Raw genomic sequence first — 27,150 nt, forward strand, 5'->3', positions numbered from 1 at the left:
AATATGCATCATGCATGTAATATTATCAGTTTTTTAAATTGTTTTAAGGGGTCCAAAGCCATGTTCATTAATATTACTTGGGGTACATACAAGTCGTAATGAACGATAGAAAAAAAATTGGAAGTGTTTAAAGACGTGATTCGACAAATTTATCGAATATTTCATTTCTATAATCTGTCTTAGTAGTAACATACGCACGTCATCAAAAATCAATGACGCTTGATAAGACGCACGAGGCATAAATCATCTCCCGGCACTGACAATAGACTATAATCACACCCCTACATTAATTAATTAAAATTATTAATGACAGCGGCAAAGTAATAATGCGAAATCGATACGACATCACGCCGTAAAATAAAACATTTCAAGTAAAAACACTCGAGTACTGAACGGGTTATTAATTCGTCGCTAAATACTGTTTTCTTTTTTGTTTTTCATGTTTTAATGGCGGGAATATGCAGATGGAAGCTGTTCTACGTTTTCTTTTATTGACAGTTTATGGTTCGGAAACTGGGAATGACTTTTCGAGAGCGTTCCGATACTCGACTTGGCGGGATGTTCCGTTTTTCCGAACTGAAATTGCCAAAGAGGTTGTATAATGTTCACTTTTTTAATGGCCCTTGATTTATTTGAGGTTATAAAATAAAAATATTTACATATTAAGTGTTTGGTTGTAGACGAAAGTTCAGCTTTAGCTTCCGTGATTTGTTAAAATAAAAGAAAAAAAGTATTGTTTTCCGACAATAATTCCGCGTTCACCTACGCTGTATAAGACATCACTTAAAGGATTAAACGTTACTGTATTTATTATCTGTGAATGGAGTGACAGTCGATATGGTCTGTCTCGTTTAAAAATGGAACCTTTTAATAGTCACGCAATTCCGAGTCATTTGACGTTGAGATTATCTGTATTAATGACTGTTGGAAACAATCGTATATTGACAAATCGAATTCATTTGTAAGTAGGTATTGTCGATAGCGTGCTAAGTGCTTTATCAATTATCGTAAACTTATTATATTCAAAAATAGAACTAATCCGTCTTTTGTTTATTTATATCAATTGTTAAGAAATGTTCGTTAAGTTTACAAATTTAATAGATATTCTAGAATCTTCTAAAAAGATTATTAATCTTTTTAGAAGATTCTAGAATAATTATATATTTTTTTGCTTGACCTATTCATTATTCTTACCAAATTTTAAACCATCGCCACGCTTACCTGAAACAAAAATAAAACAATAAGCATCTTCGATACTGGCAACATTTAAATATTTTGTAATTTACGACTTAAACAAGAATTGAGATCAAACCATCTGGAAGGGGAGGGTGGGGTAGGCTGGGGAATTATCGAAAGCCTGATTTACCCGCTCAGAACAAATGTCTGCTTAAGACAGTATCTTTTGCAAAAATTAAATTATTCCAATGTTCACTAATTTTATGATGTTGTATTTTTTTAATAGGGTGGGTGAATAATGTTATTATTTCAGTGGCCTAGGCTTTAGGTAATTTATTTCCTTTTATAATTACTTACCTTAGGCATTTGAAATTTCTATTACATATGAACAGTACATATTTTTATTATATACATCACGCTTTGATAATATTATCAGTAATTAACAGTTTTTTTCCAACCTAAGTTTTGTTTTGTTATAGAACAGGAACAGGGCTGGAGGCTCACCTGATACCAAGTGATACCGCCACCCATGGACACTCTCAATGCCATAAGGCTCGCGAATACGTTGCAGGCTTTATAGAATTTATCCGCACTTTTCTTGAAGGACCCTAAGTCGAAATGTTTTTCAAAACAAAAACACGAAGAGGGTTTTGGGTATAGCAGTTTTTAGGTGAGAACAAAAGACGTCTCAAACTGAGAAAGCAATTACTAATGTCTCCTGTATCAACTCTGAACATGACACACGCCGCTAAGTCTCTTGTACACTTGATTTAGTGTCGCAAGATTAACTTTTGCCGCAATCATATCACTATTTGATTAATGACACCTTATTTGACAACAAATTCTGTCAAATTGTTTATATTAAACTGCTATTTGTATGTCTTTGTTTGACCAGAGGCAATATTTTTTTATATCAGAGAAGATTTCTTTATTTTTTTTTCTAATAGGCAAGATCAGCCTGACATCTGATATTTATACTGTAAAATGTTGGGTCAAAGGCATACCGATTTCATCTAGCGGATAAAAGTTGCACGCTGAAACTATTAGGCCAATATTGCTTAATCTTAGAAGCATCATCTTTATCATCGGCATCAAGGCAGTATATGAAATTCTACTTTAGCGTCCGTCGTTCCAAAAGAGCGTTATTTCAGACATTTTTTGCCGCGCCCACCACTATATGGAACCAGCTTCATCTATGTATTTCCAAACCAATTTGACTTGGGAGCTCTCTGGCAATGTGAGTGTCTAAGGGTCGCGGTATCACCTGCCGTTTGCTCCTTTTTACATAAAAAAAACACAATTTACAAATGCGCACATGAATTTAACATTGATATGTACTTAGTCGTGTTTTAAATAATATAATTAAAAATACTTGAAGTTTCCAAAATCCGCGTGCGATCACTTGCTGTCATGTACAGATCCCCTTATAAGGGTTACGCCTTGAAATTTATAAGTAGAGCTGGCATAAGGGAATTAATTGTATTATTGTAGCGGATGGGGGATCGCGGAAGAATTATCAATTAGAGAAAGAAACCTTATAGGGTTGTCAACGACCATCAAAAGTTATTAATAGATAAATATATTCCCCGGTAGCCAACATATTAATACATCATGTATTTGTCATCATGTTGGTCATGAGATTCAATTCCAGCTAAGAAAATTTATTAAACAGACATAATTATTATTTGTGTATAAGCTCGTGAAAACCCAAAACGACACGTCAAAAGCAAAACCTTGTTTGAAACGAAAGTTTGTTTGTACTTAGGTATATATTTATTCAAAATTTGATTTATGATATTATTTCTTATCAAAACATTAAGTTTTGCCACCTCCAGCACGGCTCAACACTTTCGGCACAGCGGGCAACCCATTTACGTCACGAATATATAAAATTCAAGTAAACATCACGCAACAAACGAATAACCCTATCGATGAACCCTTCGTGCGATTCATGTCTTGATAAAAAACGTCGCGAGCAAAATTTTAAAGTACAATAAAAAAGCAAACAAGGCGAGTGTATTAAAATTAAAAAAGAACCCCGTTCGGGGGTAAATCGTAAATCAGTCGTCCCTACAGACGGGGAGGCAGAGGCTTCGATTTTCCGCAACATTCGTCTTAGCATTAGTACTTACAAGTCTTCTTGTTTTGCTCTTTAATTGTGTATCGGTTCGCCCCGCTCTCCTCTGACGTACGGCGCGCGCGATTGGCCGCTCTATGTTAATAATGCCACCGCTTATAGAATGATTGACGTTTTTAAAATGTCAACATTTTTGAGGTTTCATAATTGCCTGAAACTCGGCGAGCGCTCTGTCGAGTCCCAATTATGTTATTTGGAGAAAATCGTTGGATTTCTATCAAAAATTTCCTTTAAAGTAATCAAACATCAACACGGGCCAAAGTAAAAAGTCAAAGAAGGGTTAAACAAAAAACATCGAATTAAAACAAAATCAACTCAAAAAGAAAAGCAATCTTATATTTTTCCCACAAAGCTCTGAACGGGGCCGGTACCGATGGACTGGTTCAGTCGAATTTCCTTCGAATCCCCTGGCGATAAGATTGGAAATCGAGTACCGTACGATATTCTGTAATTAATTATGACTTGTTTTTTGTGGAAAGGCTCAGGTGGCGAAATACTTAAATAAATAATCGAAAGTATTAGCCCTTCTCAATTATCGGGTTTGCTTTGTTCGTGACAACGTGCGATAATGCGACGGACCAGCGTTTAACCTGAATTAAAATTTTCCGTATTACATTTTCCAAACAAGAGACTAATGTTAAATTTAATTTAAAACCCTTCTATATTCGTTCCCAATAATAACGAGTGCTTAAATAAACTTTTCCTCAGGCTTTTTATAGCGGAGAATCGAACCTATTATTCACGCTAACATTTTGCACGGTACTCTACAAGGGAGCCGCGACATTACAGTAAATTGCTCAGCCATTTACATCATCAATACAATCGTGTGAACGAACAGAAAATATTATATGAAGCTTGATTTACTTTTGTACGTGTTTCAAGATTAGCTAAGTTTTAAAGGTATTTGTAAACCAAAATCTAATATAGTTAAAAGGAAAGGTTGTGTGTTCATTCTGTGACTCTCATCGCACCAATGGACTATGTTTGAAAAAGAAAATGTTGCCTTGTTAAAGACTTTTACGGCGTATGTAGCCTATTAGATTGACATCATGAAACAGATACAGAAATATAAGGCCCAGACCTAAAAAGGTTGTAACCACAGTTTTTTTTTTTTTAAGTTAAAAGGAAACAGTAGTAACGTTATAATTAATCTATGGTGACGAGGGACCATTCTTGTAAGACATCAATCAATGATCTTCAGCTAATTCCAACTGTCATAAATTCTGGCATTAATTTAACGACTAAGCATTAGATAGGTATCCATTGGGAACTATTCCGATACAAACTCGTAATATCACTTAACGTATCCCCATATAATGTTTACTGCAAAATAAGCTCTATTTTTATAAACACAGTGTCAAAATTTCTCTGAGCTTTTCCAGATATACGCTGTTAACAATCCGGACATGATTCGTGTCGACTAGTTTGATAGAAAATCGATTGTTTTCCGATAAAATAGAGTCTGTTTTCGATTGTATGTTTCGGAAGAACATTAGGTAAATTGCTTAATGCTTTAAACGGATGGTGTAATGTTTTGGGGACTATTGTTTTATTCAAATACTATTCATTTGTTTATAGTAGTGTTCGTTTAAGATAAGTGGATAGGAACCGATATTTGTGTAGTTTAAGGGGGTAATTTTGTCATTGTTATTGATAGACTGAGTGCAATGATATGATTGTTATTTGAAGGAGTATTAGTAGTAGTAGTAGATATAGTATGAGACCTAATAATCGTAAAGCAGTATTGGCCTGGCTTCAGTGTGCCATTATCATCCTATAGGTTCAATCCTGGGCTGTACCAATGGACTTTCTATGTGCGCATTTAACATTCGCTCGAACGGTGAGGCCGTGGACCCAAAAAGTCGACACCTACTTGCCTATTACATTGACAAATGATCATGATACAGAAATCTGAGAATTTTTTCTAAATCGTAAAATGAATAATCAGAAAACATAAAATTAGTGATAGACCAACTCGTGTAGATTGTTTGTAGATTCTTATATCACTCTCAATTGTTTAATTTATTAACTTAAAAGTTACTTTTAATAAATATTGAAACATCGCTCACCCCAGATACAACCAACTTCCTACAAGTTCAACTCGGCGAACGCAGTATCCGCAAATGATAGCCGAAAATATAAAAAAAACTAATTGTGTAACTGTGGTTGTGTGTAAACGATAATAGTACACGTGCTGTCATCAATTTGGTGATTCTCAAACTTTGCCATAATATTTAGAACGAATAAATATAGTTGATTTGTTTATATAACATAAGCAAGCAGTACGCTTTATTGAATGACTGAAAACCGAATTGGTTTCAACATCGATGGGCAGCCTGTTCCACATAGTCTTGGTGCGTTGCGTGACAGGCGTCGAGATGATCAGGTATTTCGTATTCTGTTTTGAGGTCCGATGATGAAACTCCGGTTGAAACAGCTCCTCCCAACCTTCTCCATTGTAAGTGCATGGTGAGTGATAGAAGATGCACATGACATCTCTACGCAACGCCAAGAGATCAAGCCGCTCAGAAAGTGACTGCTCGAAGGAGAGCTACTGCCCAAAGGTGAGAATAGTATTCCATGTGGGGGGCGAATTTGCGATAAATCTTCGTGGAACTTTACATAGTATCCTTCATTCTTCAGAGAAGCTGTTCAAATTATCTACTACGATGTTATGATTTTACAAAAAGTTTTTATAGACAAAACAAAACTCCAACCAATGGTGCTTTTAGGACTTGGCCTCAGATTTCTGTTTCTGTTCCAAGTTCTAATATGCAAGTTATTGAGTCCCTCTATGCCACACACTGTCGACTTTTTCGGTCTAAGGTTTCCTAGTGATGTTTTCCTTCACCGTATCACACGTAATAGAAAGAAAGTCCATTGGTGCACGGCCGGGGATTAGACCTCCAACCCCAGGGATGAGACCCGCTGAAGCCTAATTTATGCATAATACTGCGACAGTAATATGTATAAAATTAAATTTCACATTTTAATATAACATTTTAGGTTAACAATAACAGTTTAACGATCGTAAACATCGTAGCAATATTTGAATTTGACCCGGTATCGATAACACGGGACATTGACACACGATTGTTTTAAAATCGATCCCGCCAAAATCAATTTATCAGTTGGAGATAACTCGTTGCGTCAGAATTACGATTGACTAAGTAATTAGAATAGAGGAAATGTTTTAGATTAATACTTTGATATCAAGGTAAAGTGTTTTCAATAGAACATTGGGCAAACGGGCAGGAGGCTCACCTGATGTTAAGTGATAGTGAAGTGCCCATGGACACTCTAAATATCGAAGGCTTGCAAGTGCGTTGCCGGCGTTTATGAAATTGAACGCTCTTTTCTTGAAGGGCCCTAAGTCAAATTGGTTCGGAAATAATTCAGCGGGCAGCAGGTTTCACAGAGTTGAGGTGCGCGGCAAAAACTGTCTAAAAACGCTCAGTTTTGGCAGTCAGAACTCAGTCTGCAGACGTCCGATGATGAAACTTAGCTGCAGGTATTAATCCGAAGAACTCCTCTGAACACTCACCATGGTAAAAGTATTAGAAACTACATATATTATCAGTCTAACCTCTCTTGTCATTACTGTCGTCTTGTCTTGCCTTTACTGATTTCCTCCTTATCCTTACGTCTGACAATTTGTACCTTTGTACCTTTCTTTATGTTCAGAATACATCTCAACGATGTATATATCCTTGAATACAATTTTATATTAAAATGAAATTTTGTAATAACGGCTACCAAACCGTTCTTTGTCGTACAATGTGTTAATGGAAATGACAATATACTTAAGGAAATATTTATAAACCTGAGAAATGTTAATCTAATAAGATATTGTGTCAAAGGAAATCCATAGTTTACATTGTGAAGATCAAGTTATCTCCAAATCGACTTAAACAAGAGAATTAAAATAACAAAGGGCTGAATATTAAGTTCCGTTTGTTTCCGTGTCAAAAAATTAATATTAACGATATCTTTCACAATGAAGTGGACGAAAAAAAGTGGAAATAATTTATACAAGACATTTCTTTTGACGCCTTTGTCCCGCAAATATTCAATTTAATTGAATTATTTCGGCAAACGTAAGTGGACGTTTCGTTTTTTATTACACTTGTCACTGCATCTATTAGTGGTTTTCGCTCAACGGTAATTGTTTTATCAACGTTTTGGTTAAAATTATTGGATTGAAATTCATGAATAAAATGTCTTAAAAGGATCTGTTTGGCAGCTGGGCCAATTGAATGGATGCAATCAATAGTTGATATCCCAAACAACTATCGCACATATACCTTTAATACAAGCTTGATAATAGCTTAATTCATGCAAATTTTGAGGGTGTTTCGAATTCGGGTGAATAGTGTTGTAAGAACCGGTTAGAACCAGTTCGGACCCCACGACACGTGGTCAGTTTTGTCATAGTAAAAATTATCGGTTGTTTTGTATTGAACAATACGTAATATCGATAAAATATACGGCAGCTGAAGAACCGGAATTAATATTATAAATTCTATAGATCACTTATAGATTAAGGTTATAAAAATAGTAATAATTTATTATTAAGGAGAGTTAGAAAAAACACTTTGACCAACTAATATCAAGAGTATAAGAGTATCTTTATTAAAAAAATAGTGATGATGAATAAATCAATACATATATTTGGCTGACTACAGTTATTGCATGAACAGTTTTGACCTCGACTCGAGCGACTCTCATATATGAGGTCATAGGTTCGATCCCCGGCTATGCAACGATGGACGTTCTATGTGCATTTAACAGTCGTTGGAATGGTGAAGAAATGGGCTTGCCTTAGACCCAAAATATCGACGGAGTGTGTCAGGTACAGGAGGTTTGATCACCTACTTGCCTATTAGATTGACAAATGGTCATGAAACAGATACAGAAATCTGCGGTCCAGACCTAAATACACTGGTTTTTTATAAAAATTACATGCTTAAAATAGATAACCAAAATAGTTCAGTATATCTGCCTGCTTACGTGAATAAAAAGATTGATTTTGGTCACGTCAATATCGAATTAGTCCATATCAATCACGTTCAACATTACATAGGCTTCAACCCCCGGGAAATCTTATGCGACGTGGAAAACACTTCCAATCTATATAAAGAAAATTCTTATGCTCAGAACTCATTCCAGTTATTTTAACTGAATTCCATGAAAGCCGCGCATAACTGTCTTTTGATTACCTTTTATCTAAGGTTATTACGGGTAAATACAAAATTCAGATCGGTCCCATAAAATGTATCAAAGGATTCCATTATTAGGGAATTCGCAACTGTGCCTCCCTCACCGAGACTCCCCATGAATCCCTAATGAGTAAATTAACAGCACCTATTGTTTAGGGCCGATGTTTTTTATATTGGAATATTAATAACCATCTCCATTGTCTCGGCGTTTGGGGCGAGAAGAAAAATGTTCCGGGAAGGAACAAAGCGAGCACAAAGTTTGATTTGATTGATTTTTGCATTAATTTCAATAAAAACAATGGACGGAATTGTTTTGGACATGTTGTAATTGCATTTGGGGAAGTTTGGGACGACGAAGAGATTCAAGAAATTCCTAAAATAGAACACAGTTTGATTATAGATATATATATCGTAACATTAGTAGATAACGTTAAAGATAATACAAACTCTAACAAGAAACGATTCTAATAATGAGCTCAATTATCAACCAGAAAGCAATTATACAGACGCTATTATGCGGGATCTCACGAAATTTGTCAATTACGGGGAATTCGGTCGATCAGACAATACCCCCCTTAATGGGTACATAGAAACAAATAGGGCTTTATACCGATAATATGTCACAAATCATCTTCAACGCTACACAAAGTTTATAATGAATTGACATATTCTCTACACGTGTTGCCTGCTCCGAACTAACGCGCAGCGACATGTGACAGCACATATGATTTATATCTAAGCCAAACTATACCTTACTCCAACCACTATTAGATCAAATTCAGCTGCAACTGGAAGAAAACTTAATCTATTAGCGTTATCGAAAATTCATTCTTATTGGACAAGCTAAAGGCAACTTTTCATTTGCAGTATGCCAACTATAAGTTCTATTATTGCAAAGTGCGTTTCTAATAAGAGGTGTAATATTCGAAGTGATTGCTGTATTTGTTAAGCATTGAATGTTAATAGAAATTTCTTAACTTTTTGCTCGATTCTCAACACCGCAAGAATCTTTTGTTTCACAATTGATCCAACATTATAAGTTTAATGAAAACAAACCATCGTTCTCGATAACGCATGTTATCTTGTTTGATTCGATGTTTTATGTATGGTATGTAATTAGTTCGAACACGTATCTGAATTGGGTGATTAATATTAATCAGCTATTACAATAAGTTCCCTCTGATGACTAGTTCCTGGAGGCGGTGAGGCGTTTGATTAAAATTTAATGAATGTATTGATTGAAGATCATTTGCTTTGCTGGCGTAACAGCTGTACCTCCTAGAATCGTGTCCCGATGCTAATATCTATTTGCAATGACAAGAATAATTACTCGAACGCACGATCTAGTCTAGCTGATAGACTGAGCAAATCGGATTCCTTGAAGATTGTATTCGAATGAATAATAATTTTTATTTATGTGTGATAGTGACAAATGCCGATACTCTCTCGGGTTTTGTTTTTGAATTGAGCTGAGGAATATTGAGTCTGTGCCAAATGTTATGAATAACAGAATATACTGACAAGTGTTCATTTTATTATTGTTAAAACACGCATTAATAAAGTTTTATGAACGAACAGCGTTGGAGCTAAGATTTTGATTTTAATATTTGATTTATTTCGGTCCAAGATGGCTAGTTAGTTTTGAGTCACATTATTTTTAACTATATACGTTTAGAATTTGATTTGATACAATCTGAGGAGAGAAACACGGTTAGATTGAAGAAATTTACGAAGTTTTCTTTATTTATTTAAAAGCTTGCCAACGCTGGGCACACTGATACATTGGTACAAGAATAATCAATGACAATTTTTGATGTAAAAATATACGACAAGATAAAAAAAATATAAAACTAAAGAAAAATCGATTTCAAAGTATAAGGCAACTATAGATATCCCTAGAGAAGTGTTTAATAATGTATATTGGACAGAGATTAACAATTGTATTGTCTACATGGATAATATATGTATGTGTCACATCTGCACATTTTTCTGACTCAGTTATTTAAAAACTGACTATGCTAAAACATGATATCACTAAAATAACTAATCCCATCTTCGACGAATCTGTTATCGTTATCTTTAATTTATGGGTTGTTCTTAATACTTCAAAATACGTAGATAAAATTCACACAATATTAGTGCTTATTGCATTGAACACAAAAAATATATCTCCATGTTTTGATAAAGGTTAGTAAGTCATTTCCTCACCTAGTGAGGCTTACTTAATAACCGGTGACGTCAGATGTATAGCCGAGAGACGAGAAACAAAAGTTTGAATAAGCAACTCTTTGAAGATAAATAATTTACTGCTTCACTAAAACCTGCATAAGAAAGAAATGTTGATAAACATCGAACATTAAATATGTAACTGTTGATGATCGTAAAAGATAGAAGCCAGACATACATACATAAATATCACTTCGTAGGAATTATAACTTTTATTAGTTCAACTCCGTACTGAACACGAAAAAGAAAAAGAACGCTCGATTTGCATGGAAACTCATTAGTTTTGCTCCTTGCATTTCGAGCGACGTTCGAGGTGAATGATTCCGATCTTAACACTTCAAATGCGTTGATAAACGACAAAGATTTTATTTCTTAAATTCAGTTTCCATTTTGTGAACGCAATTGACAGCCATATCACGTTAATAGATGCAACAGGTGTACCTCGTGCGGCCCGTTGGGGCCAAAATCCTTTTTTGTTTACATTCTACGAATTTATCGCGTGCTATGACGTCTAGGCACTCGTTTGATTCATGCGCTTGCGCTGTCTCTTTTTAATACTAATTTACAATAAAAACAGAAACACCAGCGATAGATGCGCGTTATGATTAATGTCGAGCCTTTGATGTTCTGCTGGGAATCTATCACGTTCCTTCTAAAAATCGACGTTATATAAACTATGAATTTTGTAAATAATCCCAGGTAATATGATTTTGTGTATATCATCATTACTCTTTAGTTCTCAGCACAACCTTCAAAGATAAGAAATATGTTTAAGAGGCGTAATTTGAGGCAATTACGAAATCCCGATAGCTATAGGTAAGTTTCGATATCGACACGGTGCACGCTACGCCTGTCACGGCAGGGCCAAATTACTCCCTTTTTTGTACCAAGTTAAAATTAGACTAATCAGCACCGAGTACAAAGAATCAGATCGCTTTCATCATCGACACGATGATGTTTACACCGCATCTTCCGAGAAACCGGAGCCCAACATTCAATACTTGGAAATAAATGTGTGCGTTTGACATTTGCTTTCATGTACGCTCGTTTCGTGCGTAATTATGAGGATCACTGAAGGCCGTACTTCTTATTTCTCGGGTGTTAGAGCTCGTTTTGGCGGCGTCGTTACTACACGTTTTTTATTATTAAATTATCGTGCGTGGCGATTTCAGAGATGATAGGTTGCGTATGATGGGGCGTCTGATTGCATCTCTTGTCGACATTTCGTCCGTTACTTTCTCTTTGATTGGCTGCGATTAGATGCGCATTTGTCTTGTTTGACGTGTCCGAGGTCAAAGGCAAGCGGATACTGGTAATGGCTTTTGATATACAGTTGATATCTCAATTTCCTCTTGAACTTTTTCAGTGCATATCGATGTGTGTATTTGAAGATTCATTAGTCATACACATTCAAAGATCCATGCCGATGCGGCAGCGACTTTACGACACCCGTCGACTAATAAGAGAGCGATCTAAAAATAACAAAATTAAAATAAATCGAACGACAGACAGTCGTCATAAACTAATTTCGAGTGTTTTCCTTTTGGTGTGCATAAAAATAGCGTCATTACTCTTTCATGTCCCGCGCTGAAGTGACATTAAGAATTTACTGCTGGAGTAAGGGCAGCGCCACCTATGCGCGAAAGATGAAAGATAAGTTTATAGCGTAAAGGATAGACCAATGTGATTTATGGATCAATTAAGTCTGTCGAATCCGATATCTGCTATTCAGTAAAGGCCTAAATAGTATTGATAATTAGGGTTTCCAATTTGAATTGAACCAATTAGTATTTACAATATTGGCCATTCGAAAATAGCTACACCAAAAAACTTCTTACATTCGATATAATAAATTACTTTGGATGTCAAAAGAAATTGATATTACGATCAAAACCAATTCGGGGTATTTTAATCAAAAAACTTGCAAAACGTAACGTAAAAGTTGCGAACACTTTTGATAAAAAGCAAGTACAATTTAGAATATCGAATTCATACAATTGCTCTACAAACGTGCATAATTATTACAGGGACTTTTTAGTTTCAGTAATTAACGTTTAAGTTTTGTTTCATCAAAATGCATTAGCCAAGCGCATTCAACTGTGGAAAAGTCAATATTTGCCCCATGCCAAAAAGGCCGTTTCAAAAAATATTAATTAAATACAAAGCACAAACATATTACGCTTCAAACAGACAACTGTAAAGATCCACCCGCTTTCAGGCTTTGGGGGTTAAAAGCCTCCAAAGCTCTATTGAGGGTTATAAAAAACCGATTCACTATTTGCGCTGAATTTTGGTGATTCAATGGAGTAATGACTGATGAATGCACGCGGAAGGTGTTCTGTCTGATGCAAGTTCTTTCATTGCATTTAGACTGCAATCCGATGGTTTTTCATCCTTTTCGCCCTTTGTGTTATTTGTGCAGTTAAACATTTTAGATACGTAATACTAATTATATTTTTACGTCCGAACCCAAAAGCGCAAATGTTATATTTCGATTATTTGAAAAGAGCTTTATTTTTTGTATTATTTTTGATTCTATTGATGTTTTTTGAAAGTATAATTACAGTGTTTAAAAAAGAAGTTATTTTTCGCATTAAATTGTTAACTTAGTACTCTTTTATTATATTGGTTTTCGAGTGTTTCATTAGAGTTTTATTAAATCATTAAAATCAGCTGTATTGATGATACGAGTCGAGAGCCATGAAAAACTAAAGAAAAATTGTTGAGGGAATTTGTAACAAGTATTTTTTTATGTAATCCACTTGACAATACTTGGCGTTTGGCCTTAAAACATAACTATTGTGTGCCCTGACTAGATTAGTCGTTTAGTTGAGTAGTAGTTTGAGTTTATTTTGTCAGGTCATGATGAAAATTGGATTTTGCATAAAAAAATCAGTGCCACTACAACTTTTGTTGGACTGGGCCTGGGATTTATGTATTCATGATGATTTGTCAATCTAATAGGCAAGATCAATCTCTTATGACACACACATCATCGACATTTTTGGGTATAAGTTCTACTCACAATGTCTTCGTTAAAACGAATTTTAAGTGGGCAAATAGAACGAAAGTCCATTGGTGTACAGGGATCTACGACCTTGGGGATGAGAGCTGAAGCTTAGCCAATACACAAGAAATAAAGAAATAAGCACTAAACGTAAATAAAAGCCAATAAAACCATATCAAATCGAAATAATCCCGGCCAAGAATCAGTTCACGCCAACGATATAAACGGTGGTGGTGGGTGGAAGACGGCACGATCCCGCCAAATGGCTAAATTGATTTTAATGCTACATCATCCTAGTTCCGCCTGTTTATTGCCGTCGATAATGCTGATTGATCGCTTTGTAATATTTAATAAAGACTGGATGAGTGGGATGAACAGTTATTCGGTGGACAGACGCGCGAATTGGAACCCTGTGCAGCAGAAGGAAACGTCAGACCGAGAAAACTCTCACTTAAGTCAACTTAGGGTCCTCCAAGAAAAGAGCGTACTTATAAAAGCCTGGCAACGCATGTGCCATGTGTTCACCGATGTATTTCTGAAAAAATTCAGTGTCTTCGACTTGGTTCGAGAGAGAGTATCAATTTTAAAGCCGGCAATCCACTCGCGAGCCCTCTGGAAATGTGAGTGTCTATTTGGGGTGGTATCATCAGGTGAGCCACAAGCCCATTTGCACCCCGTTGTATAAAAAAAAGTGATATGGGGAGTATCACTTAACAGTAAGCAAAGTGAGATCAAAATACACAACAAGAAAGAAGACTTCAACCAATGAACAATTCAGAATGCTGAAGACTAACGATTGACAACAATTATAAATACCTTAACTTATAATGACATTATGAAAATGAATATGACATGTTTTGAAATAGTATTAATCGATCTAAATGTACCACTTTCTTTACAAATAAACCATTCATAAATCTGAGTTGCAGCGTGTCGTATTTACTAGGAAATCTGAACAATATATTTAAAAAAGCCGTAAAGTAAAATACATAAAACACAAAATAACCTCGAAACATCGAAGAAAGAAAACAAACGTTCCTTTAAAAATTATTAGAATTATGGATCCCTCATCCACGAAGCATGTTTTAATTAAGCGCAACTGTGTTCTTGAGTGATATAGCTCGTAAAGCGTGATATTTATTTACTGCAAGGATTACTCTTCGGAGCCGATCAATCATTCCATTGAATGTATCCTGTTTCCTTCACTAGTGCTATCGGGATTCGATTGGTTGTCGATAGTTTTATATCGACATCGATTTATATTATAACATATTTGTACCCCTAAATACAATACATTAGCTACATACTAAGAGCGGGCATCTACTCATCGTAGATTTGATTTGATGCATGAATTAAAAATCAATAAATAAATATTGATTCTTCAATATTTCAATGGTTGAATCTCATTAAAATAACAATACAATGTAAACTCATCGATACAAAAAAAAACCTAGCTAGTAGCGATTTGATTAAATATTGTATATGTACGAATGATTTAAATAAAAATAATTTGGTGTTTCCTTTATTTTTGTTCCGCGAAACACTGTATCGTTCGTCCTCACTAGTCAGTGAAATCATGAAATTTGCGCGCTCTTAAATACGAATAAAAATGATATAGATAATTTGGTCACTGTAAAGCACTGTTATACACAATGTTCATATATATCCCATTGCAACTATATAAATGTTATCGATAACTTCGAAATGATCGAAAAACACTGCACTAGATCTAGCCAACTGTCAAATCCAATTCAGCGATGCCCCCGCACATGTAATTGATTTATTGATCGTACGTTTAGATTCGATACGCGCGGGCGCAGGCAAGGTTACTGCATCCGCGGCTGCCCAGTTAACCGGGTGACCTCATATCACTACTCATGAGGGAATTTTGTAATGAGACGTATATTGAGCGAGCGTCAAGGAAAGTAGTCAATTGCATCGAGGAAAGGGTTTCTCGTGGCTTTGGGCATACGAATGTTTTAGTTAGAACTTCGGCGTATTTGAGCTATTTCTACTTTAATATGTGTGTTAAATGGGTTCGTAAATCGTTATTTTTTATCGTGTGTTAAATATGCTCACATTGGTTGGTAAATCGTTATGTTGAATCGTGTGTTAAATATGCTCACATTAGTTGGTAAATCGTTTTGTTGAATCGTGTGTAAAATATGCCTACATTGGTTGGCAAATCGTTATTTTTTGTATCATGTGTTGAATATGGCGAGATTGAATAAAATTTTTTAATTGTGTTCCCTGTTCTTTAACTATTTAAAAGATCAAATTAAAGTTACCTCTTTTTCCTTAGCGGCTAATTCGTTCTCCAGATTATTCGTCTGATTGACAACTGGACTGCTCCTGGATGAATTATTGTTACTCCTCGCAGTTGCCGCCATTTCTATCTTCTGTTCTATATCCTCATCAATGTCTGGTGATCTTCGTTTCTCTTCTTTGATATCTGGGGTAAAGTCTGATATTCTAGTCTCTGATTCTCTTGCGGGTTCTATCGACCCATTGGTTTTTGGTATGGCGGCTTGAAGAGGAGTGGGGCTTGTTGTCGCCAGCTGCTCTTTTAGAGTGGTCACCTCCTTCTCCGCCAAGGTAGCTCTCTGGAATAAACAAAGTTTCTTAAGTAAATGCTTTTTGAAGCTATAATGAGTTAGAAAACAAATTTCATTTATTCATATCGACAATTATGCAAGTCAGTATTAAAAAAATGGAAGGTAAGGCTAAATTTTCATTTTCATTCAAGTACTTCCCAAATCAAGAGCGTAGATATATAAGACTAGAACTGGAAAAACACTTGTCACCACTCTTTTAATAACGGAGATTTTCGTTAACAAAGCTCACTCTGAAACTTCTAAGCTCCTGGAAGAAGATTATGGCTTAATTAACAACATACAGAAATTAAAATAAGATTAAAGTGTCTACTAAATTTATAAACAGCAAAAAACCGCTTTTCAGAACTTGTTTCAGTAGCTTGCCACAAACACTCCAGAAACTATCAGATGCTTCCATAAAAAAACCCGTTGTTTTTCAGCATCAGCACAGGAAGCATCGATTCGGATTTCCACGTGTTGTTTTTAATCTAATTAATCAGTTCCCATAGTTTAATTCTTGTGGCCGGTGATGTAGAATCCTTTGTGCCACTTCCGGTGGTATTCATTCATTATCTCCCGATCTCATTGAACGGATGCACTGCTGATTATTGGCCACTACATGATTCCCAGCGGATTGTTTTATTCGTTTTAATTCGACGGACTAGCTGATTCCATGATAACTGTTTTATTGGTTTTTAACTCTTCAAAGCGATACTAAAATCTACTAAAAATCCTATAGGAATTCGAATGTATTTATATTTGCGGTCCCTTGGCGGACCCATGTGATTTCTTCGACACAAAAACCGTACTCGATAGTGAGAACGTTGCATGGATCATTTTCACACGGGTAAAAATCACGGGTTTCCTTTGAGTAAAATTACTGAAATTATTTATTTTCATGAAAAAGAGATAAGCTTTGTGAAGTCAAAAGATTTAAGACAATTTCTAATAGGCAAGGCATGGGTAGGCCTGGATCAAACCCAGGAGGTACTAGAGAATGCATAAATGTCATTAAAGTGGATAAAGAAAAGAAGATAGATCCGTAGCAAGTGGGGATCTCTTCCCACCACATCGGGAAAAGGGCGTAAATGTATAAATAAATAAAATTCAGTAGGAATATTCATTTCGCATGTCTCTAGGACGATACGATCTTAGAAAGACTTCGACTGTTAATACTTAATCATTAAAGAAAGCAAATGATGAAATTAAATTGGAAACGCACGCGTGACTCGACACGCGTGGTAGAACAGGTAGATAACATCTAGAGCTTATTAGTAGGGGAAATTTTAAGTTCCATTCGAAGGGCGTATAAGAAAAATGCATACAACTGTTTATGAATCACAAATAGATCCCAAGGCCAAGATTGTTGACGTGTAGGAGTTGGAAGTAAAATTTAATTAATTATAAAAGCTTGCGAGAAAGTCCATGTCCAGTCGGGTATCGAACCGTCGACTCCAGGGATGGGAGTCGCACGTTGAAGCCCAATCGTCAAAGATTATCCAAAAGCAACACAAATTATGATCCATTAAACAAACCTGTACGATGACTCAGATAGCAACCAAAGTCATCCATCATCCAATTGACCAGTTAATCACATTACGTAAGACAATAACATCACCATATTATCGTCAATGATACCATTGATAAGTGATTTAATGAAGAATATCACTCTTATATCATAATTACGCTTCTTTTGTAACGTTTAATTGACCTCAAACTTCACCTGGTATATCACTATATGCCGCCCGTAGACACTAAATGTCAGAGGGCTCGCGTTAAGGACCTTAAGTCGAATTGGTTCGGAAATACTTCAAAGTCCAATAAAAAAATAAGAAAGGTGGTGGCCACATAGTGGTAGTAACAAGTGTTCATTTAGACAGCAACTACTATTAACATTACTATCCAAAGTGTCCCTAAAGTAGATACGAAAATGTCTCCTAAATACTTACTACTACTACAACGTCTACTTAATATACAGAAGAATTGTTTTCCAACAATACTCGTATGAATAATCGTTACGTACGCATTTTAATTGCGAAGAAATTCAATTTTGCTCCGAATAATTTTATGTTTACAACTAGAAAGTTAGAAACTTCATAATGATTAAGAAAGCCAATTTAAACAGAGGGAAAATCAACAGGTCTTATTGTGTGAACTTAATAAAAATTCCGAATCATTAAAAATAAACAATCTGAAATCAGTTAGGATGACACCATTCGCTCAAAATATTTTAACGTGAGAAAATAATTACAATGAGGAAAGTGAGACATTGATTTATATTAAATTAAAAAAATAATCAGTGTCGCCACACCCTTTAGGGTGTATCTGTATCTGCTTTGTATGTGAGTAGGTGATCAGCCTCCTGTAACACACGCCGTCATCTATTTGGGTCTAAGGCATGGTTTCCTCATTATGTTATCCTTTACCGTTCGAGCGAATGTTCAGCGTACATAGAAAGAACGTCCTTTCGTGCATAGCCGGGGATTGAATCTCAGGCATGAGAGTTGCACGCTTAAACCACTGGGCCACCTACACTCGATTTGTATTAACTAATATCATATATCAAAATTATCCATTTTTATTTGATTACCGAATATTTATATTTGTAGAGATATATTGTATATATCTGAAAGTAAAGTTCATGATCACTATAAAAGTTGTTTTTAAATCTTTATAATTCAATAATTCCAAACAACATTTAATAATATCCGCGCACAAACAATACAATCTTTAATGGAATTTTCAAATTAATTTGTCTTTTGACTGTTAATCCATTCGACGAAGCCGAAATTTATTCATTATGAAATCTATTTATTGTTAGTTCATAGTATCCTCCTTATTATAGGTTCCTTTCGTAAAAAAACAATACGTCTATACAATAGGGGTGTCCATCTTGCGTAAGGCTAAGCCAGACGCTAAGAAGCTACTGCGACAATCGCGTAGTTTTCACGTCATGGTAGACTGATTTGATTAATAGTTAAACAGACGCAAATAATTCCAGGCTATTTAGATTTTAAAGGTTTTATGAGTACCGTAAAACTTAACAGGAAACCTAAAATAGCAGATAGCAGAATAATAAATAAGCAGATTTAGTAATAAAAATGAAACAATGACCGGAGCTATGCAAGTGTAACGAATAACAAAAACAGTTTTAATCAAAAATTATGATTTGAAAGTCAGTTAATGGACATTCAAAATTGAGCATTACACTACCGACTTAAGTGGTAATTAAGTCCTAGTTCCGAAATTTAACAAAGCAACTTATCTATTGAAACCATCGCTTATAAAACTGTTTGAGCAATAGATCAGTGTATGATCTCACGGATAGGGCTGTCTCAATAAGTAGAGCTAATGAACTTATATGAATTATAACCAGCCAAGTAGCGAAGGTGTAGGGCTGTGTTAGAGAAATGGACAATTCGTAAAGAAGATTATAGTATTATAACGTTACAGTATAACACGGAACGGGAAGGGAAATCGCGGTTTAGGAATACTATAAAGTAAATGAGACTAAGAAGATTTTAAATACAGTATTTATTGAAGTTTACCACATCATAATACTATATATCTACGGTATATGTGACAAACTCTTTTATCTAAAATGTATGACAATTTATGTTAACATAAAAGTTACAAAAAAAATTATAAACAAGGTAAAAATACCAGAAATTTTTGTTAAGCAGAAAAAAAAACAAAAACAGCGTATTAGGGACGAGATAAACACTTAACAATGCTGTTTTTAAAATTGACCAGTCCACTACCGAATATATCCAGCTCCGGATAATTGATCTAAAGAATTACAAAAAATCACTTTGCTTTATTATATGTTTAAAGAGAAGAATTCTCGTAATAGAGGAAATTATCAAAATTTGGACATCCCTAATTAGTAATAGCGGTTCATACACATAAAATTTCAATGAATTTGATAGCATGAATATTCATCAGCCTTTCCAAAAATCAGATTTATTTTATTAATTAAATTAATATTAATTATAAAATTATTTATCGTGGACTTACCTAATACGTTCCACTTTACCTACCATTACCGCAATGAATTTTATTCATTTAATACAAACTTTAATTACATAAATACACACGTAAATCTAATTTAGAATTATCATTGCAAGCTATACGAATTTTTAAAGCTTTTTTGCAATATCCTTAATCATAAATACAATTATAATACAAAAAAAATACTTAGTTATATTTGAACTGTGACCCTTACTTGGAATGGCCCAGTAGGATGGAAAAAGAAAGTTCGCCCACCAGAACCCTGGAGAAAGAGAAGGGGTAGCGAAAAGGATTGGAAAATTTGTGGTGAGGATGAAAGACAAATGGAAGAATTTGGTTACGTATACGACTACTAATAATATCCAAGAGCGAAGATGTGCTACGCCGCGTAGCATTAAAACTATTTGTTATTTTCTAAAATGTGTCCATTATTGTTAGATTAAAAAAAAATCTATTCAACGAAATGGAATTGGAAACTTTTCTGATCCAATTTACAATTGGAACCAGTATTCGAATCTAAATCAAAAATTTCCGACCAACTAAAAAAACACGTCTGAAAGTATAAGGGATTTAAAATCCTTCCCAAAAATGCTTTTATCAAACCCTTCGCCGTGAAGAAAAATTAGCGATGGGTTAGACCCACCCGCATTATGCGGAGCGGTCACTAATTAATGGAAAAGGATTAAATTCGTATGGAATTGAAATAAAATAAATATGATAAGGGTTCGCCTCCGGCTCTGTCAATACGTGAGACTTCGTTAATTAAGTTTTTCTTTGCGATGCTAATCGGAAAGATGTTGGGTCTTTTGATGTCACAATTCAACTTGTCTTTGATGTAAGAATGTAGCGAAATGTGTGATATCTTTGGGAGGAAAGTGGTCGATCATGCTTCTGAAACAGTTTGTTTATTAAAGTTCACCACAATCATACTATATTTACAGTATATTTTACAAACTATCTAATCTGGTACAAGAATAAAATTAAAAATAGTGGATCTTTTCTTGAAGGACTCTAAGTCGGTAATTGGTTCGAAAATACTTCAGTTGGAAATACTTCAATTGCTTTATGAACGCTCAGTTGTGAAACTAGACATGCCGTGATATGGATGTAAAAAAAAAAATTGAGCTTTTTTATCGATCAGCGCACTTCCGTAAGTCAAACTCTGGATAAGTAGTGTTTATTCTGTTTCTTATGAGATTATTATGTGACAGCATCATAGAAAGTCACTATTATCATGTTATACCTTCGGAGTGGAAAGTAGAATGTATAATTATTTGGTTCATGAATTCTATATTCATATATAAGACGGAATTATATTTCAACAAGTTATTATATAGTTTTTATGATAATTAAAAGATTTACAGAGGAAAACTAAAAATTTGCAAGATAAAACATGTTACCTAGAATATTAAAATTCGTTAATACGTATTATTATGGAGTATTTTTACGACTAATAATGAACCTCCAAAAATGGCGATGTGTAACATGTTGGAACTATGAAACGCCAATTAATTAACGAAATCAATAATATCGCTATGTCGTTAAGTTTATTTACCTATGGATCCCTTTGTCTGGCGCCCCCGTGACCACTCAGTCATATCACCCTTAGAAATTTAAACAAGCTTTCATCCGAATACACTTTTCTTTGTAAATAATTTTTATCTTTCCAGGCACTTTTAAGGTTCCAAATCTATCGCAAATTTAATGAAAATCAATACATTATTATGTGTGACGTGTGTGGCTAAATGTACCCAACTACGAAATCAGATATAATTATAAAAAAAAATATTTTTGTTATTTTTATTATTGTATATTTGTATGTTATGGTTTAGAACATAATTGACCTTAAAAAAAGCCAGTGGCGCAATTTGTTTAAATCCGGGACTCAGAGTTATGTATCTGTGTCAATCTTATAGGCAAGTGGGCGATCGGCCTCCTGTGCCTGATACACGCCGACTTGACTATAATTGATTTTAAAGCTGTACAGAATGTTGCTCGTCAAAATATCTTAAGGAAATGTTCAAGATTAAAAAATTCAATAATTCCCTCCCTAATCAAATTACATCGTTATTAAAAAAATGTTTATCTCTCAGTCAATACACACTTAAGGTAGCTTAATCTCTCAATGTCAGTTTTAATTTGCCGCGAGCATCAAGTTACCTTCATTTTTAAATTTACGAAAGGAAATGTATTTCAACAGCACTGGGGAAAGTTAATCTCGCGATAAAATATATGAACGATGAGATACTCGACAAAAATCTTAAATATAGCATATTCAAGACGGCTACTACTCAATAATACACCAGTTATACTACACCTTGTAATTTTAAATAAATCTTGCAAAGTGCAGACTGGACAGTTTCGATACGATTTGATTTTCAGTATAAAATTATTAGTATTAGTAGATTAGTAGCTAAGCATCTTAAGCCACTCAACTAGCCAGAAGTCGTCCGTTGGAATCAACTGTGATATAATAAACTTCTTAAATTCATTTCTTTGATCAATATTAGCGCCACTGGATTATTAACACAGACACAGCATACGTTGGCTTATAAAAATATGTTCCAAGAAAGCTTTGAGGTCGCTTAAACCCCAGTCCAAATTACCCAAAACCCGTCCAGGCGTTAACAAAACCGTATCCAAACATCCAATCGAAAACTAAATAACTCAATTCGAAATGCGAGTTCCAAAAGTTCGATTGACAATTTTGAACAGTTCTCTTTGTCGATAGACAGGTATTAGGAGGGGCTAATCATTATTAGATATTGAATTTTCCTAACTTTGGACTCATCCGCTTTCTAATTTACTAATGAATCCGAGTGGTGTTGCCATTAGCTCCCCTCGTGGGGGTGGGCGAAAGGGGTAAGGGGGTAAGAACGCGAATTTTCGTCTTTTATACATATAGGATAATCCGATTGGTGATTCTGGCGTTCCACATTTGAGTTTACGTGTTTTCGGTGATTCCAGAGCGTCTCATTTGATGACTTACATTTTAGTACATTGCGTTTGTTGTCGTATTAATAAACAAAATACTTGTGGATAAAAGATTTTGATCTACATTAACAGGAAAGTGGAGCACAGAAGTATTAAACCTATGTACAAAAGACGAAATAGAGAAAGAGAACTTAGAAGAATAGGCCAACTTAAGGAATGACAGCAGGTGGCACAATGCAGAGAGGAATGGCGATTCGAGGCCTTAGAGCACACAGATAACAACAAATAATGAGGTTGATAAATGTGTATAACTGTATTCGAATAATGGCTTTTATTATAGGTAGGTATGTATATATATATATAGTTGGATGAAAGTTCGTAGCTAACACAGAAAAAAACGATACTATTTCTATAGTACGATTTGTCTAGCAAAAATAGGCTTCAATAACATACGTATATATATATATACGTAAGACTCTTTCCGAAGCTTAAGCGAGCCTCAAAAATGTAACCAAAAGCCCAGTAATACTGAGGCACGAGTGCCAAATGAAACACGTAGTGAAATAGAATCCAAAGTTTCACCATAAATCCGTTCTGGTTCACATCGTCTGTGCATTAACAAGCAAATATTGAGTTAGCAGGGTCGAGGGAAGTCAATAAAACTCTACCAACTACCACCTGTATTCGATATCATAGATTAAACACAATAGATTATACTGTTGTCTATAGTCTACACTCTGTGAGACCTTTAAATTAATCATTTGTGAATTATACTAAATAACCACTTTGTATACATACTATATACAAAATAGTGTAAAAAAACGAAAGAAAAATCACTAAAAAATATTGGTGGAAAGAGAGGGTGTGCTGATGATGCAGGTTAGTTATTAATCAAAAGACAATTATAGCTAATAAATAACGAAAGGATAAATATTAATTAATTAAAATAATACAGATTTGATTCGATTTTACACACAGTATTAACTTATTATTTTGACCTAAGTATTATGACGAAGTAGTGTGTGTAGTGATTTGACATATATAAAGTTATATATCCTATATAGAAGTTAAATAAATAGAATTTAGGTACATAGCCGTATCTATTTCCCAAATCTATGTCATTTGAAACTTGTATTCCCATTTCCGCGTAGGCTTTGGTTCCGATCGGCAAAAGTTACGGCACCTATACGATAGTTAAAACTAACTCAAATTTAAACTTTGGTTTATGTTTACTGTTTCTATTGTGTGTGTGGGTGTGTGTAGTAAGGGTTGCGTATTTTAACTATAATTTTTTTATCCGTCCGAACTGATTAACTGATTAATAAGTATGTGATTTTTTTCGAAGTCCGTGTGCCTTAAAAAAATATTATTTTCTATTTTTATTCGTATCATATATTAAACAACTCTTATAGTATTGAAAAACGAATAAAATATCATAAAATAACACTGCAAAAAAATATATGAATATATATAATATTAATCTATTTGCAAACGAGGCAAAACAATCAATCACTGCTGTACTGTTCCTAAGTGAACCAATTAAACTAAACCAAATTCATTCCCTAATCTTCGTTCACAAATCATTCGATCTCAAGTGAACGGGACACGAACAATGCGTGCGAACTGATTAACATCTAAATGAGTCGTTTTAAATATTGTTTAAATGCGATCTTTTATTGTGATCATGGGTCTTAACTAGCTTCGGGCTAACTGTTAGTTAACTGTTACTATTTTAGAATAATTTAACTGTATCAAGAGTAACGTCTAGTATTGTATATTCAAATGTCTGACTTAAGACATTTGTAAACACCGAGGAATGAACGAATCAAGAAAAATATTTTTTAACAATAGTTCTTCGTAGTTTAGTTAATAATTACAGTTACTTGTTTACAGTTTATTTATGGCAGAATTTCTGATATCTCATACTGATGATGTGTGTTCAAGGTGCTACAGACGAAGTTATGACCGTATAAAAAACAATTACTTTAAAGAACAGTGAAAGAACGGGCAGGAAGCTCATCTGATGTTAAGTGATACATGCTTACTTGTGAATGCGTTGCCGGCCTTTTAAGAATTAGACTATTTCTTAGAAGTCTGGCAGAACTTTTTATTTATTATTATACTATTTATCTAAAACAGACTAATAGAACATTGCATGAACATGAAGATCTATAACGCGGAGTTCAATAAAAGCCTTTATCGGAAGGCTTTTATCTCAACACGCGACACAATCCCGCCTAAGTGGTGTAAAGTGCATGAGCAAAACGCGTCAAACAATAATAATATAGATGTATCATTTATTGATACAAGATTTCAAAGACTTCATTTATTATTTATTAAGCTTATTTAGTATTTTATTAATACTGTTTAATAGTTATTATTTATTTTTATTAAAGCTTTAGTATACAGGTTTGGTCTATAATAAAAATTAATAACACAGTGTATAAATTTCATGATCATTTGTCAATCTAAAAGGCAAGTGATCACTGTAACTGAAACACGCGGTCGACTTTTTGGGTCTTACTTGGGTTATATATTTTCCTTTTTACGTATATATATTTTTTTTTTTATGTAGGATAATCGGTGCGTGTGTGTGTTCTATCGAGTTAGCAGTAACTGTTAAGGTAGAATAATGACGTGGAATAAATAAATACACATTTGCCTACATTTTCATTCACCGTTCGAGCGAATGATAAATGCACATATAGAAATCCATTGGTGCAGGTATCGAACTTATGACCACATAAGAGACGCTGAAGCCACTAGGCCTGCACAACTCAAGCATATCTGATAGAATAATTAATCTTTGCCAAGCTGGGGGAAAGACATCGAAGCCGTGAACTTTTGATCGCTAATTTTGAATGGCGTCAATCGTTATTAACGAAATATTAAACGGAAAATTGACATGAGCATGGAAATTGTTCCCTATTAGAGAAAATTGTTCGTAAAATCATGGGTGGAGATAATTACAGGTAAAATTGAGCTGATATTTGAAGGTAAGCTGAGATCTTTTTAATTTGGGGTAGAGTTGGGTATGGACCAAACAATTTTCAATTATCAAACACTTTAGGCAACGTTTTTTCCTTCTCCGTACGAGCAACAGAAAAATTTATTAAATTACTGTCGCTGGTCCCCATCTTAAGGACCTCCCTGGGTTGTGGCTGACCAGATACTATGGTATTAATTACGAATTTATCAATCTACTATACATATTTGTAAAGTTTTTTGAGTGACTCTCATCCCTGAGGTCGTAGGTTCGATATGTGCTAACTTAATATTCGCTCGTACGAAGGAAAATATCGCCTTAGACTCAAAAAGTCGGCGTGTGTCACTGGAGGCTGATCACCAACTTTCTAATTAGATTGACAAATAATCATGATAAGACACCTAGACCTAAAAAGGTGGAAACTGGCTCTGGAATTTTATTTTTAAGGTTTCCAAATTAAACACAGCCTATTAACAATGATCACGACGAAATGATCCATCAGTGAATGGATCAGTGGGACCATTGATTGCGCGCGCGCAGACAGCCGAGCCGTTTGGCACTCAGCCATCTTTGTCTCGATTTTCATTTGTTTGTGGTGTCGATGGTATTTATTGGTTCCAAGAATTTTACCACACATTCTAATTACTTTAATTATGTTAAAGAATTCGTAATTAAATTTAATTGGTAATAAAGTATAGTTTAACTTCATTGTAATTCGGTTAAACCAAATAGGAAGTTAAGCGTATCAATGTAAGACCAGACCAGACAATTAAAAACTTGATGAAGTCTACTTCGGGGCCTTCACTGGGTTACCTCGACCTCCAATTGTTTAAAGAAAGAGAATTCTCCTCCCTTAAAGA

At 34.6% G+C, this 27,150-nt stretch overlaps 1 protein-coding gene across 8 annotated transcripts in view; it reads right to left on the reverse strand.

Annotated features, from left to right (window-relative positions):
- The window catches only part of LOC123710376 (homeobox protein cut), a 124,162-nt gene that overhangs the window by 48,829 nt on the left and 48,183 nt on the right, over positions 1 to 27,150 (reverse strand). For 7 of the 8 annotated variants that reach the window (XM_045662221.1, XM_045662223.1, XM_045662222.1 and 4 more), the window contains one exon: positions 16,054 to 16,368. In XM_045662221.1, the coding sequence (XP_045518177.1) occupies positions 16,054 to 16,368 (315 nt within the window). Of the gene's footprint in view, positions 1 to 5,382; positions 5,428 to 16,053; positions 16,369 to 27,150 lie in introns of those variants that run through there. The other variant, XM_045662224.1, reaches the window with a different exon arrangement.

This window comes from Pieris brassicae, chromosome 5 (assembly GCF_905147105.1).
Source record: "Pieris brassicae chromosome 5, ilPieBrab1.1, whole genome shotgun sequence".
NCBI lineage: Eukaryota > Metazoa > Arthropoda > Insecta > Lepidoptera > Pieridae > Pieris > Pieris brassicae.